This window comes from Periophthalmus magnuspinnatus, chromosome 3 (assembly GCF_009829125.3).
Source record: "Periophthalmus magnuspinnatus isolate fPerMag1 chromosome 3, fPerMag1.2.pri, whole genome shotgun sequence".
NCBI classification, from domain to species: Eukaryota; Metazoa; Chordata; class Actinopteri; order Gobiiformes; family Gobiidae; genus Periophthalmus; species Periophthalmus magnuspinnatus.
Window position 1 is genome coordinate 14,340,440 of NC_047128.1, and position 15,985 is coordinate 14,356,424.

At 40.7% G+C, this 15,985-nt stretch overlaps 1 protein-coding gene across 1 annotated transcript in view; it reads left to right on the top strand.

Moving 5' to 3' along the window:
* Positions 1 to 1,044: 1,044 nt before the first annotated feature.
* Positions 1,045 to 15,985, top strand: part of nav2a (neuron navigator 2a) — a 52,964-nt gene continuing 38,023 nt past the window's right edge. The window contains exons 1-2 of the mRNA XM_055220990.1: positions 1,045 to 1,148; positions 3,220 to 3,345. Coding sequence (XP_055076965.1) covers positions 1,132 to 1,148; positions 3,220 to 3,345 — 143 coding nt within the window. The 5' untranslated portion in view covers positions 1,045 to 1,131. The remainder of the gene's footprint in view (positions 1,149 to 3,219; positions 3,346 to 15,985) is intronic.

Genomic DNA, 15,985 nt, shown 5'->3' on the forward strand with positions numbered 1-15,985 from the left:
GTGGACAGTCTGTAAATGTCAAAATAAGTAATGGCAATGGTTCAGTTCCTCTTTATAAACCAGGACTAAACCAGGTCTAAACCAGGACTAAACCAGGTCTAAGCCAGGACTAAACCAGGACTAAACCAGGACTAAACCAGAACTAAACCAAGTCTAAACCAGGTCTAAACCAGAACTAAACCAAGTCTAAACTAGGACTAAACCAGGTTTAAACCATGTCTGAAACAGTACTAAACCAGAACTAAACCAGGTCTAAACTAGGACTAAACCAGGTCTAAACTAGGACTAAACCAGGTCTAAACCAGGACTAAACCAGGACTAAACCAGGTCTAAAACAGGTCTAAACCAGAACTAAACCAGGACTAAATCAGAACTAAACCAGGTCTAAACCATGTCTAAAACAGTACTAAACCAGAACTAAACCAGGTCTAAACCATGTCTAAAACAGTACTAAACCAGAACTAAACCAGGTCTAAACCAGGTCTAAACCAGGACTAAACCAGGTCTAAACCAGGTCTAAACCAGGTCTAAACCAGGTCTAAACCAGGTCTAAACCAGGACTAAACCAGGACTAAACCAGGACTAAAACCAGAACTAAACCAGGACTAAAACCAGGTCTAAATCAGGTCTAGTACACTAGGACTAAATCAGAACTAAACCAGGACCAAACCAGAAGTAAACCAGGACTAAAACAGGACTAAACCAGGTCTCTTCCTCCTTATATACAGACTCACCTGCACAACCCCCACCTTTGTTCCTGCCCTGAGGGAAGGCTCAATCTTTTGGATCTAAACCAGAACTAAACCGGGACTAACAGGGAATAAACTGGGGCTAAACCAGGACTATCTCTCTGTAAACTTTGCCCACCTATTTTGCATTAGGCCCCTCCCACCTGCAACTAGTTCCATGTGGAGCAGAGAAACAGCTCAGAGCCACACGGACCAACTATAACTAGACCAGGACCAAACCAGGGACTAAATCAAGGATTAAACCAGGGGCTGAACCAGGGACTAAACCAGGACTAAACCAAGACTTGGAGCCACAGACATGCTGCAGAATGGATCTTGCACCAAAGGGATTTAAATAAGATGTTTTTTTGTGGAGATAAATACCAAATGAAAACTTTGAGCCATGTTTAAGGCAGAAAGGTAAGGGAATATAAAGAAAATACAGGACTAAACCCAGACTGAAGCAAGACTGAACCAGGACTAAAGCAGGACTAAAGCAGGACTAAACAAGGACTGAATCAGGATTAAACCAGGACTAAACTGTAATCAACAAGGACTAAAGCTTGATTAAAGCTCTGTAACTAAACCCAGGTCTAAAGTATTTCTAAGACTCATCTAAGACCTACTGAGTGTCACTGAGGACATTGTTTTATAATAATATTTAGTCATTATGATTAGCTTAAAAGTCCTGTATTCTGTATCATTTAAGCATAGTGTGATTATTCAATTACAGGTGTTTTATTGCAAAAAGTACAATCACAAACATAAATTCTTACTATGGTGGTCACCCCTTGCCACAGATCTGACCTGAAACCTTGGCTACCTGTCTCTTTGACAGTAGATAAATGCAATGTTATATTGTAAAACATTGCAGGCAAAGCAATGACATCTCCAAGGAGACAAGCTAGAAAAGTTACAAAGTGCAGCTTTAAACCTGTCGTGCATTTTTGACCCACTTTTGGCCCGCACAGTTTGAACCCAGTGTCTGTTCAGTCTTTGTTGTTTGTGTAAAGCCTCTGTCTCTGCTCACTGACTCCTGATCCTGATGAATGGACCATAGAGTTCCCACACATTTCAGATAAACCTGAACTAAACCAGGACTGAAGCAAGACTAAAGTAGGACTGAACCAGCACTAAACCAGGTCTATACCAGGTCTAAACCAGTTCTAAACCAGGTCTAAACCAGGACTAAACCCTCATGAATGGACCACAGAGTTCCCACACATTTCAGAGATGATATTTTTAGATTTTCAGATTTTTCCTCCCTCTTTCTCTCGAGTTGTAAATGTTGGTACAGTGATAAATGGCATTGACTTCCTGTTTAAATAACGGGCTAAAAGCTCTGATGGTGATGAACACATTTGAGAAATAATTTTATGAGTGCTGCTGCTGAGAGAAACGAGAGACGGAGAGGGACAAAGATCTAACTGTTTATGGAAAGTTCAGAGGGTCAATAAGAAGGAAACAACTATAACATGGTTTGCAGAATAGTTCAACTTTAAAGCTGCAGTATGTAACTTTTCTGGTGGAAGATCTGCTGCCTGCTTGTCTCTATGTAAATGCTTCGTCGATATTTTACACAGTATGACATTAAACCTGTGTATCGCCATGGAGACAGTTGATTGATACCACCAGGCCACAAGAATACATGTTTTTCAAGCTATTTTTGAGCAGTAAAAACAAGTGTAATGAAAAATTATAAACAGATTTGCAGTGCCATACTGTGGAACATTACAGACAACACATTAACATCTCCATGGAGACACACTAGTCCAGGGTGCAGGTCAGATCTGTGGAGAGGTAAACCCACTCACAGTAAGAATGCATGTTTTTCAAATTAATAAATAAAGAATAAAAATCAGATGCAAGATATTTATATTTAATACCATATTGTGGAACATTCCAGGCAAGCAAGCAAACAAACATCTCCATGGAAACAAGCAGGTCGCAGATCCCTTGACGTGAAAAGCTACATAGTGCATCTTTAAAGTGGACACGTCATGCATTACTTTGGCCTTCATTGGCTTTTAGTGCACTTTTTTCGTCACCTATTTCATATTTACAAGTTCAAATATTTCCCGTCTTCAAATTCTATCCCGTCGTTGTTCGTGGATTTAAAAACTGCACACTATTTGCAACATTCAAACAAACATATTTTATTTCTTAAATGGAGGGTATTTTACTTCTCTGGGGTATTAACCGCTAACACAAAACATATTTAGATCACCATGTTACTTTTTATTGACCCTTTGCTCTTCATGCTAAGTCACTCCCCCTTCACATCACAACACAATCAGTGTGTTTCCCACTAATGAAACTACTGCACGTCACGCCGGATTGAAATAGACCATAGGAGAGATTACTAGATTACTCAAACATGCACGGAGGACATCTAAAAACTCTTCAGGCATGTGTTTGATGAGGGAACGTTATAACATGGTAGAAAGGTCAAAAAATAGATTTAAGATTTAAGCTGTGTGTTTTCTTGCAGTTACCTGACAGACGGAGGGCTGGGTCTGTACACGCGACGTCTGCACCGCCTCCACGACCTCTCCAACATGTCCGCCGTGAGAGAGACATTGCACCACAACTCCATGGGACAGGGAGACGCAGACAGGTATGAAACTCTATTGTGCATGTGCAGGAGGAGGAAGAGGAGGACGAAGAGGAAAGGAGGAGGAGGAGAAACAGGAACAGAGGAAGAGGAAAAGAGGGTCAGATAAAGCAGAGGATGCAGAGGAGAGTGTCAGAGGAGCTGAGGATTCATTGTAGACAAATTTGCTAATCATTTTAAAGCTTACATTAAAACATGGAATTTATGACTGTGATGTTTGGTCATAAATCATTTTGTGTTGAAACTTGTTCAAATCTAAAATGTCGTTCAGTTCAGCTGTTTATTAAGCAACAAAGAGAGTGAGTCAAAGGAATGAATCAGGCTATGACTAAACCAAGACTAGACCAGGATTAAACCAGGACTAAACTAGGACCAAACCAAGACTAGACCAGGATTAAACCAGGACTAAACCAGGAATAACCAGGACTGAAACAGTATTAAACCAGAACTAAACTAGGACTAAACCAGGACTGAAACAGGACTAAACCAGGACTAAACCAGGACTAAACCAGGACTAAACCAGGACTAAACCAGGACTAAACCAGGACTAAACCAGGACTAAACCAGGACTAAACCAGGACTAAACCAGGACTGAACCACTACTGAACCATGACTAATTCACATCTTTCAATTATCCTGCAGATAATCTATCTTATTCTTGTTATTTCACTTTTTACAAAGTGGTTCCCTCTTCAGTGCAGACGTTGGATCTTTGTCTGTTCTTTCAAATTCTAATTAGACCTCAAATATAAAGTATTATCAGTGAGTCTTTCATTTAGAACAAAGTCAAAGCTTCTGCAAACTCCCTTTTATCAAATGTAGGAACATCTTTGATCATAAAATGTATTAATACATCAAACAAAGAATAAAGCAGACCACATGGAGTACTTATTCATAAATTAATGGCTGCAAATGTAGTAGTAGTTGCAGTACTAGCAGTAACAGCAGTAGTAGTAGCGGCAATAGTAGTAGAAGTAGTAGTAGTAGTAGGCCTGTAGGGGTTAAATTTTCAGGGGATGAAAAGGCGCAAAAAGTCAAAGGTCAAGAGTGAGGAAATGAGCCACACCTGAGGACTTAGGAGCTAGGAGGCAGGAAGTAAAAGTTAGGATGTAAGAAAGGAGAGTTAAAGATCTCAGCATTTAGTTCTAAACAAGGCTGTACTCAAGTTTCAAAGGTTACTATGGCAACTTATTTTTACCATTAATAAAATCCACAAATGTTTTTCTCTGCAGATTAACTAGAGACATTTGGACTGTCCGCATCTTAGTCTAACACTACACGGATATAAGAGGATGGGAGGGCATCTGACACACAGGGATATTGGAGTACGGGAGGGCATCTGTGGTTAGTTAAAGTGTAAAATATGCAGTGAGCGGTTGCCCTTTGCTCCTGAGGTCAGCTGTTCAAAGCCCTTTAGTGACACGGTTTGAGGTTCAGTAAATATAAACACATGGAGCCTTCATCACCTGCTGACAGTCTGTTCACCTTGTTTAAAGGAGACATATTCTGCAAAATAGACTTTTAAGAGCTTTTAAAGAGGGGATATTAAACGAAATGGACTTTTGGAGCTTTTTGGAGCTTTCTACAGTTGTTTCTACCGTTTGAACCCTCCTTACAGTTACCAGACTCCACCCATAAGCCTATGTTCCCATGCTTCTGCACCCCCATTTTTCATAAATATACAAAAACATGGTGCAATACACTACAACTTGACAAACCTGATGTGATGTGCAGTAGTTTCATTAGCAGGATACACGGTGATTGTGCTCTGAAGGAAAATACAACTTTTAATACGTTGTTTTTAGAGAATTTAGCATTTTCAAAACAATAAAAGGTAAAATGGTACAAATGTTGATCTAAATATGTTATGTATTACAGTTAATACACCACAGAAGTCAAATACCCCCTCTGTAAATATGTTATAATTGTTTTTCCAAGTTGTATTTAGAGTGATTCATGCATGTTTAAATAATCTGCAGACACACCTTTTCGACAAATAATTCTGCTAATAATTTATATACTAAGTCCTGAGTCCTAATTAAGATTTAATCCAGGTTTAGTCCATGTTAAGACCTGGTTTACTCCTGGTTCTGACCTGGTTTTGTTCTGGTTAAAACCTGATTTAGTCCTGGTTCAGACCTAGTCACAGGAGCAGAGCTAAAAGGCAAACACAGACAGTTAAACAAAGAAATGTCTAAATACCAAAGTCAATAGGCGGAACTAAAACAAAACAAAAGGAGAACTAAACTAAGACCAGGTCTAAAGCAGGACTAAAGCAGGACTAAAGCAGGTCTAAAGCAGGTCTAAAGCAGGACTAAAGCAGGTCTAAAGCAGGACTAAAGCAGGACTAAAGCAGGACTAAAGCAGGACTAAAGCAGGACTAAAGCAGGTCTAAAGCAGGACTAAAGCAGGACTAAAGCAGGACTAAAGCAGGACTAAAGCAGGTCTAAAGCAGGACTAAAGCAGGACTAAAGCAGGACTAAAGCAGGACTAAAGCAGGTCTAAAGCAGGTCTAAAGCAGGACTAAAGCAGGTCTAAAGCAGGTCCAAAGCAGGTCTAAAGCAGGACTTAACCATATTTAAACCAGGACTAAAGCAGAACTAAAGCAGAACTAAAGCAGGACTAAAGCAGGTCTTAAACAGCTAGGGCTTTGAATTAAATTTACTGTCATACAGACATTGTGTCCTTGGGCAAAACACACCTAACTGACCTCTATATGATTTGTGTATTTCTTATTTTAGATCCTCATATGTTATCACCTCAGCACCAACTATTCAGCTTAAGGTTCAAAAAGATTTTACCAAAAATGTTACAAATGTTTGGGCATTTTTTAGGTTTCAAATTTTACTTCCTGGTTGGAAATCATGACATCACACTAAGGAGCTCCATAAATAAATAAATAAATAAACAAACAAACTGTACACTGGGCCAAAACTCCTCTAATGTACACAGAGATTATTATATGAGAAATACAAATATAAAAAAACTTTTGGACAGAATTCTCCCAGTGTGATGTCGTCTGTTTGATCAGGAACTCACTACTTCCTGTAATTTTTTAAAACGTTTTTCAGCTGCTTCTTGATTTGTGTAAAAGTCATTTACAATCATTATTATCCTACAAAATTAAGTAGACATAAACACTCTTGGGACCTTTAATGCGCAAGTGTAACCTTTTTACTTTTGCTAGGAGTGAATGAAATCTTAACCCGAGTCTAACTTTACATCCATCCATCTGAGCGCTGTCTGTGTCTGTCAGCACCAAAGACTGTCCCCACCTCCACCTCCATCCATCTCTCTCCCTCCTTCTCTCTCATATAATATCTCAGAGTATATTCATAATCATAACCACATCTGATCAGGATATCCCAGACTCTTCCACGCCACTGCTCTTCTATCTCTCCCTCCCTCTCTCTCTCTTCACTTTCTCTACCTCCCCTCTCCCACACCGCTCCCATTTACTTTTCCCTCTTTCTTTTTACCCTCCCTCTCTCTTTTCATTCCAACCTCTCCCTCTTTATCTCCATTTCTCTTTCTCCCTCTCTGTCCTCCTCTTTCCCTTTCTCTCTCTCCATAAACGTTGCAGACCGCACACCTCTGTCAGCCATGTTGGATTCACCTCACACGACTTTCCCTTTGTTTATTGTTTAGGTTTCTGTAACTGAATATCCTCCTACATCTGTAAATACTGCTATAACAACTACTGCTACTACAACTGCTACTGCTAATGATACTACTACTCACTTTTGCTACCTCTATTGCTACTACTGCTACTACTACTCCTGGCTCTGCTCCTCTGGCTTTGCTCCTCTGCTCCTCTGGCTCTGCTCCTGCGCTCCTCTGTCTCTGCGCTCCTCTGTCTCTGCTCCTCTGTCTCTGCTCCTCTGGCTCTGCTCCTCTGGCTCTGCTCCTCTGGCTCTGCTCCTCTGGCTCTGCTCCTCTCTGCTCCTGTCTGATTCCCCTTTGTCTTAGTAAAACCTGCAGAATTTGTCACCTCTTTGTCAAAACTAACTCCACTCAGAGCGCTCCATTCTCACCTCTGTGCTGGAATGAGAAATGAGCTCTACGACAAGTCATAAACCACTGAACTTTTAGAGCACTGGCTTAAAACTATATTTAAAGTGAGCTATTTTTCAACAGAACTATTGCTATTTTTGCATAATTTTAAATAATTCCAGTGCCTGTAAAGAGAACTTTTTCTCTCTTTTTAGTTCAAAGATATAGTTCTATAGTCAGAGTTTGGATCTGGTTTAGTCTTGGTTTAGGTCCTTGTTTAGGTCTTGGTTAAGTCTTGGTATAGTCTTGGTTCAGTCCTGGTTTAGTCTTGGTTTAGTCCTGTTTTAGTCTTGGTTTAATTTGTAATAATGCTGGTTTAGTCCTGGTTCAGTCCTGGTCTACACCCCACATAACTTGGCTTCAGTTCTGGGATTCTGACTCACATGAGTTCAGATCTGGGTCTGGACCAGGTCTTGGATCTGGAGACTGGACTGTCAAAGGACTGTGTGGAATGTGCCTTTGTGCTCTTTGGCAACACTGTCTTTGCACCCACACAAAAGGCTTTTCTTTGGCCTGTTTAATGTGTCAACAAAACACTGAGCCGATTCTGAGTCCTGAATGAGACCGACTCAAGTCTAGATCTAAACCAGGACTATCAGTTAGAGCTGCAGGATTGATAACATTTAGTCCTAGTTTAGTCCTGCTTTAGTCCTTGTTTAGTCCATAAATCTGGATACTGCACAGTATAGTTGGTTCTTGGGTCACAAAGTTAATTTGGACATTTTATCTTTGGTATTTTGTGTTTTATGTTGTGTATGAAAAACAGGTCAAATCAATAGAGCACTAAGCTCTGACATAGTTTGAAGTAAAGGGGTTTTAGATGTTAAATAATAAGATACACTTTATTTTCCCCATAAGGAAATGTGTCCTCTGCATTTGACCCATCCTTCAGTGTCAGGAAGGAACTGTCAGGAGCAGTGGGACCCATCTCCAGGACTACCTTAGCTGGAGGATTTGACCTTTTTTGCATGTTTTGGGTTGATGGGAGAAACCAAAAACATAGGGAGAACATGCAAACTCATAGAAAGACACGGGAGTGGAACCGGGAACCGTTTGGCTGTGAGGCGAGAGTGCTAGCTAGAGACCGAGGGGGGACAGTGAGGGGACATTCCACTGCAGCGTCTGTCGTCTGCCAGAGGAACTCCATTTTAGAACGCTCTGGGGTGAAAGGTGAAAGGGCAAAGGTTAGGAGAGATCAGTCACAGAGAGAGAGAGAGAGGGGGGAGTAATCTGTCTGCCTCTGCACAGTTCACAACACTCTATTTCACCTTGTGGCATCATCAGGTGGTAATCCAGAAGTGCTTTGGGTTTTTAAATCCTATTCAGTGCTAAAGTCGCATTCAATAAACAACAAACCAGCTTTGGCCTGTAGCAGCTACTGTTGTTAGCCTTATTTAAACTGCACTTCTCTGTGGCCCATACTGTCATTCTAAAGCTATTCAAAAAAGGTTCATTTCTGTTCTGTGATATTGATACCTACTCAAATGAGTGTTTAGTTTCAATATTCGTTTTTGTATCGTTTACTGTCTGATTTTTGATACTTTTCATAACTCTAATTTAATCCAAGTTAAGTTCATGTAAAGAGTTTTCATATTATCTTGTCTTCGTGGATGACAAATTTAGCTGGGTTGGGATTGCTGTGTTCTGATTGGTTGTTACTTCTCGCGGTGGCTAACGGCGGGGTGCGTTGCCAGATCTGCCGCAGCTCTGTAATTAGAGTCTAGCTCCTGGTCTTGGTCCTGGTCTCAGTCCTGGTCTCAGTCTTTGTCTAAGTCCCGGTCTCAGTCCTGGTGCCAGACCTCGTCCTAGTCTCGGTCCTGGTCTCAGTCCTGACCTCAGTCTTGGTCTCGGTCCTGGTCTCAGTCCTGGTCTCAGTCTTGGTCTCGGTCCTGGTCTCGGTCCTGGTCTCAGTTCTGGTCTCGGTCCTGGTCTCAGTCCTGGTGCCAGACCTCGTCCTAGTCTCAGTCGTGGTCTCAGTTCTAGTCTCAGTCCTGGTCTCAGTCTTGTTCTCGGTCCTGGTCTCAGTCCTGGTCTCAGTCCCGGTCTTGGTTCTGGTCTCACTCCCAGTCTGAGGTCCCGTTTAGACCGAGTGGGCAGGGCCAGTCTGGGATCCCGGGTTAGACTCGCTTTGATCCAGACTCGGGGAGAGACCAGGGACTATTTTAGGAAGACTGGAGAAAGTTTAGACACACACAAGGTTAAAGTAGGGAAAGTCCTGGTTTAGTTCGAGATTGGAACTGGGCTAGTCCTGGTCTAATACTGGTCTAGTTCCGGTTTGGCATTAGTCCTGGTTTAGTCCTGGTTTAGTCTGGTTTAGTCCTAGTTTAATACTTGTTTAGAGCTTATTGACTTCTGGTGCAGTCTTGGTTTTCTTTATGGTTTAGTGGTTTACTCCTGATTCAGTCCTGGTTTAGTCCTGGTTTAGTTTTGGTTTTGTCTTAGTTTTGTTGTGGTTCAGGGAGGGCATCTGCTTCAGTGTCACTGTGATTTGTATCTCATAACGAGGCAATGCAGAGTTCGATTCCCAGACTGTGTGGTATTTTTTGACCAAAAAGTAAAAGTGGGTTTAGTTTTGGTGTGAGATTTGGCATTGAGGGGGTTAATGTTTGCAGAGGGGAGGGACCTTTGGATTTAGCCCCGCCCCCATTGGCTCTATGCAAACCTCAGTCTGCAGAACACTCTCACCCCACAGAGACCGGACTAAACCAGGACTAAATCAGGACGAAAGAGGATTTAAAACTGGTCTAATGCAGGAACTAATGACAGCCTAAATTAGGGCTGGAGCAGGGCTAAACCAGGCCAAATCAGGACTAAACCAGGGACTAAACCACTGCTACACCAGTGCTGAACCAGGACTGAAGTAGGACTGGACCAGGTCTAAACCAGGACTGAACCGGGACCAAAACCATGGACTAAACCAGGGCTAAATAAGGACAGAATCAGGACTAAGCCAGAACTCAACCAGGAATAAACAAGGAGTGAACTACATCAGTAATGAAACAGGTCTAAGTCAGGACTAAACCGGGACTTTCTTGTACCACCATAATGGAGAACATTTAACCTTTTTAGAGGATTATTTTTGTTTTTTGTTTTGACATTTTAAACAAAGTCATGAAGTTGTCTGGACCAATCGGCTTCTTTCCTCGCTGCTCTGGTTCCCACAGCAACCGGGACCCCCCCTCCAGGTACACGATGCGTTCAGGGACCAGGGGTTAGCTGGGAAAACTAGCTTTATCTTGTGCAAAATCTTAAAGTTACTAAATCAGATTTTTACTGTATTAAAAAAACATGAAAAACAGAAGTAGTTCATTTTAAACAGTTTGCAGTGGTCGAAAGTTATTCCTCACTTATCTTATGCATTCTAAGCATCGTAATTATTCACCACTATGAGTTTATAAGCACTTTTCACAGCTCTCAGGGACTAGAGGTTATGCTTTATATTCATACAGTACACAGTGGACTTATTTTGACCTCAAGACCTGCTTATACAATATATCTGTACTGGAACAAGACACATTTTGCTCAAAGATATGTTAGTTTTGTTTTGGACAATTAAGTAACACATGTCAGAAGTATTTTTTCCTCCAGTATTTCAAATGACAGTAAATCCCTTACTCCCATTGTGATTTTTACTAATCAAAAATGTCAGTGTACTCAGATAAAGTAATATTAACTTATGTAGTGTCCTTTCTGTAGTGCAAAATTGACTTAGAGCCTTTCTAGAGCTTTTTAGTTTTGACTAGGGTTGTTCCGATCCCAATATTGGTATTGGAAACTGCTCTGATATCCCAGATTTTTCAGGTATCGTATCGGTACTCAGACCAAATCACTGATCCCATAGCACTGCCGCTTTAGGTAATGCTACCGCTAACACTCAGAACAGGTTAAATACAGAATGTTGAGGCTCTGCGGACACTTAAAACATGCTGATGATGATAGAAAAGACAGAGCGAGCAGTCCTTTGTGTTAGCGCATGGTTAGCCTAACGGCCCGGGAAATCCCTGGTCCAGAGGGATGGCCCGATTCAGCTCAAGTGAACCCCATGTTCCCGTGTGCTCTTGGTCTGTGGTTTTCTGCTGGCAGAGACACCTGCCGCCTCACCACAAGCTGCTCTGTTCAGTCTGAATCTCAGCCCCTGGTTTGTGCACTGTCGGTTTGGACCTGAGTATCTTTTACTTCAACTCTGGAGCATTAACAAACTGTAAGCCATTAACTGCGTCCAGCCGTTTGTCTCTTTGATCAACAAAAATAAATACTGGGCTGCTGCTTTATAATTGTCCTCTTCTTTTATTCTCACTTATCAGAGCCTAATTAAAGCTGTATTTACCTCTGATTTGCCCCGCCCCCCCGTCAGTTCTGTCTAATGAATGTGCTGATTGTTATACACATGTATTTGTTTACTTTTATAGTCCACTGGCCAAATGTGCAGTGAGAATACGATAAGTACAAATACGAATACGGAAAAAATAAAGCCCACAAATCGATCTGGATCAAACAAACTTTAGCACATTTGTGGTGTGAACACGGCCTAAATCAGTACAACTTATCATCAAGACCACTATACTTAGAACACTTCAGTCCTCAAAATCTCTTTTATTCTTGTAGATTTAAAGATGGTATTTTATTTTTTACTCTTGTACTGTAACAAATTGCATAGCCTTAGACTACTTCATACTATGCTGTATTGGACTGGCCTCAGTATGCAGGCCAAGCATCATCAGACTGAATTTTTTTTAAAGAGGTATTAGAACAACACTCATTTTAAAGTTGTTCCCTTATCAAAACTATACCTGAAGAGGTTTTATGTCATACATGCACGTTTGAGTAATCTAGCAATCTCTCCCAAGCCCTAATCAAACATTCCTGTTACTGTCAGCAGTACAGTACTCTGAAGGGGGAGTAACTTAACGCAGGGAGCAAAGGAAGGGGGACTCTCTTGAAACTTATAAAACATACTAATACATTGTTTTCAGTGAATGTAGCATTTTCAAAACAATAAATGGTAACATGGTGATCTAAATATGTTATGCTCCAAGTAAAATACCCTCTCTTTAAAGTCAATCATTTACAAATAATAATACTAGTAATATTGAACTACAGGTATATGCTTGGTTTAGTATTCAGTAATGGTTTGCAAATAGTTTTCTTGGCATGGTAACAGTTTTAGTTTTGGGGGATTTTTTTACTAACCAACCTGTATTTATAGACAGATATTTATTTAAGTGGGAGATTCTGACTCTGCTGAAGATTGTGGCTATAATTTTGGTCACTGGTTTTTGCCTTTTCACTGTGTTTGATGAATTACTGTCTAACTCAAAATAACGTTTTTATATTGAATAGAGTTGAACAGGTCTAAAGCAGGAACTAAAGACGGTCTAAACCAGGACTGAACAGGACTAAACCAGGAGTGAACATTACTAACCCGGACTGGAGCATGGCTAAACGAGTGCTAAACTAGGATTAAAGAAGGACTAAACCAGGATTAAACCAGGACTGAAATGGACTAAACCAAGAGTGAATAGTTCTAAAGAAGGTTGGAACCAGAAACTGAACAAGGACTAAACCAGGTCTAACGCAGCGACTAAACCCAGACTGGTGCATGGCTAACCCAGAGAAAAAACAGGAATAAACCAGGGCAAAAGCTTGGTTTATAGAAAATCTAAACCTGGACTAAACCAGTACTAAACCAGGACTGAACCAGGACTGAACAGGACTAAAGAAGGTCTGAACCACAGATTTATTCTGGGTTAAACACAGTCTAAATCAGGACTATAGTAGGGCTAAACCAGAGCAACACCAAGACTAGACCAGGACAAAACCAGGACTAAACCAGGACTGAACCAGAACTAAACCAGGACTGAACTAGTACGAAGCCAAAACTCTTGTGTGTTACTATAAGTGTATAGTTTGTAGTGGGCTCTTTGTCGTAATGCAAACTCTATGGAAATGCCATGCAAACTCAATGGAAATGCAGGGCTGATATAAAACCCTTTCAGCACGAACTGTCAATACATTTCTTCTTTGTTGATTGGATACTGCTTGTCTCCATGGAGATATTATTGCTTTGCCTGGAATGTGTCACAATATGGCATTAAACTTATTAAACCTGTCCAGCATGTATTCAATTACAGCTGGTTCTATTGCTAAAAACATGCATTGTAAAATACTCATTACTACTCTGAATGGGGTCACCTCTCCTCAGATCTGACCTGTAACTTGGCCTGTTCGCATTACCTGCTTGTCTCCATGGATAGCTCAGGTAGCAGATCTTCTCCCAGAAAAGTTACACAGTTCACTTTTAAGTATAGCTGTAGAAAATAAATTGCCTATGATGATTAAATGTACAGTGTGTGTATTTAGTTGCCTTAAATAATAAGAGAGTACTACAGTCTAATACTGAAAATCACATTCTATTGTTTAAAGAAAGAGTGTTCTTTTCATTATCATCGTGTCGGTATTGAGTATCAAGCTTATTCCTTAGTATCGAAATTGGGTTTGAAATTTTAGCAACATAACAACACTAGTGTGAATCTTTCTAGCTTCAGAAGCTTGCAGTAATCGTTTTAAGTGCTGGACTCCATTTTGTTCGTACAGTGTGTGTGATTTGGCTGTCTGCTGTATTTATGGGGGTCCCATATTTCTCCTCTCCAGACACTTTGAGATCTTCAGATTTGGGAGCCATGTTCTGTGACAGTGATAATTAAGTCCTGACTTTGGGAATCCCCCTTTTGCGGTTTGGTCCAGAAGATCCCTCTGAAGTCCTGGTTTAGATCTGATTAAGGCTGGTTCAGTCCTGTTTTAGTCCTGGTTCTGGAGTGGTTTAGTCCATATTTAGGCCTATTTTAGTCCTGATTTAGACCTGCTTTATTCCTGCTTCAGTTCTGATTTAGTCCTGGTTCAGTCCTGTTTTTTGTCTTGTTTTACTACTACTTCAGTCCTGGTTTAGTTTTGGTTCTGTCTTGGCTTAGTCCTGGTTCAGTTCTAGTTTAGTCCTGTTTTTAGTTCTGCGTCAGTCCTGATTTTGTTCTGTTTTAGACCAGCTGGTCCTGGTTCTGTTCTCGTTTAGTTCTGCTTTAGGCCTGTTTCACTTCTGATTTAGTCCTGGTTCAGTCCTGGTTTAGGCCTGTTTTACTTCTGTTTTAGTCCTGCTTTAGTTCTGTTTTAGTCCCGTTTTAGTCCAGGTTCAGTCCTGGTTTAGGCCTGTTTTACTTCTGTTTTAGTCCTACTTTACTTCCGTTTTAGTCCTGTTTTAGTCCTGGTTCAGTCCTGGTTTAGACCTGTTTTACTTCTGTTTTAGTCCTGCTTTAGCCCTGGTTCAGTCCTGGTCCGCATAGCTCTGTTTTGTGAATGGACTTGTCACTTCAAAGTTCTTTTCACAATAGTTTTTATGGAGCGTATCAGATGGCCTAGTTTCATTCAAACTGATCCTCTCTCAGTAATCCAGGCTTATTCTGAGCCCCGGTTGCCATGCAAAACTAACTTCAAATTCTTAAAGTGCATAAGACTGGTTTTCATGTTTGTTTGTTTGTTTTTTTATCTAACTTGGTTTGGTGGAATCGTACCTGTGGTAATATTTATCAGTCAGAGTTTCATCAAGTGGCAGAATCCTTTTATCTACAACTTCCTTAAAACTACAATACAGAGGCAATTTACAGACAACAAAGGCTTTTTTCTGACCTTCATTTAACTAAATAAAGTCGTTGTTTATTTGTATTAGTCTAATACTTTGCAGTGACATCACGTTGGGGGTGTTCTACATGTATGTTTATAGTAGAATGTTCAGCAGCTTCCGTGGTGACACAATGCACACATTAGCAAACTCTGTCAAAAAAGTTTTAAGTCTAAAAACTCAACAAAAAGGTGACGGTGACTTACTGAATGACTGTTGGCTAATGCTAGCTAGCTTGTGATCGTTAACGTTATTGAGAGGGACTTGTTTAACAGCACACATCAGCTCACCTGTTGTAGTTCCAGATAAGTCAGTTCATTATGGTCAGATTGTGATAAAACAAAGTCTAACTTGAGCCATGGAGCTTCAGACAGTGCAAGGCCTTTAGTTAGCATCACCCCACCCGTCAAATTCGACCTTCAGCCCTTAATTACAGTATGATTGCTACGCAACCGTTATGAATTTTCTCCTATGTCATATCTGCTGCCTGTGTCCAACCAGGAACTAAAATGATGAACTTAACAAAATTATAAAAACTACTAAAATCTTAAATATAATTATGTTAAGTAGGTCTAGTGGAATGAGTGGGTTTGGCAAAGTCAGATCTGTGGAGAGGCAAGTCCACTAACAGTAAAAATGCAGGTTTCAAAACAAAGGCATTTCTTAAGCAATAAAAACGCCTTTAATAGGATAAGGTTAACTTTCATTGTCCCTGTAGGGAAATTTGCCCTCAGTATTTGACCCATCCAGCAGTGTTTCTGGGTTAAACTTGTCAGGAGCAGTGGGATCCATCTCCAGATCTTGAGCTTGAGTCAGGACTACCTTAGCTGGAGGATTCGACCTATTGTTCATGGCCATGCTTCGGAACATTCCAACAAAACCATAACAGCTCCATGGAGATGCCAGAAACCCCCACTACAA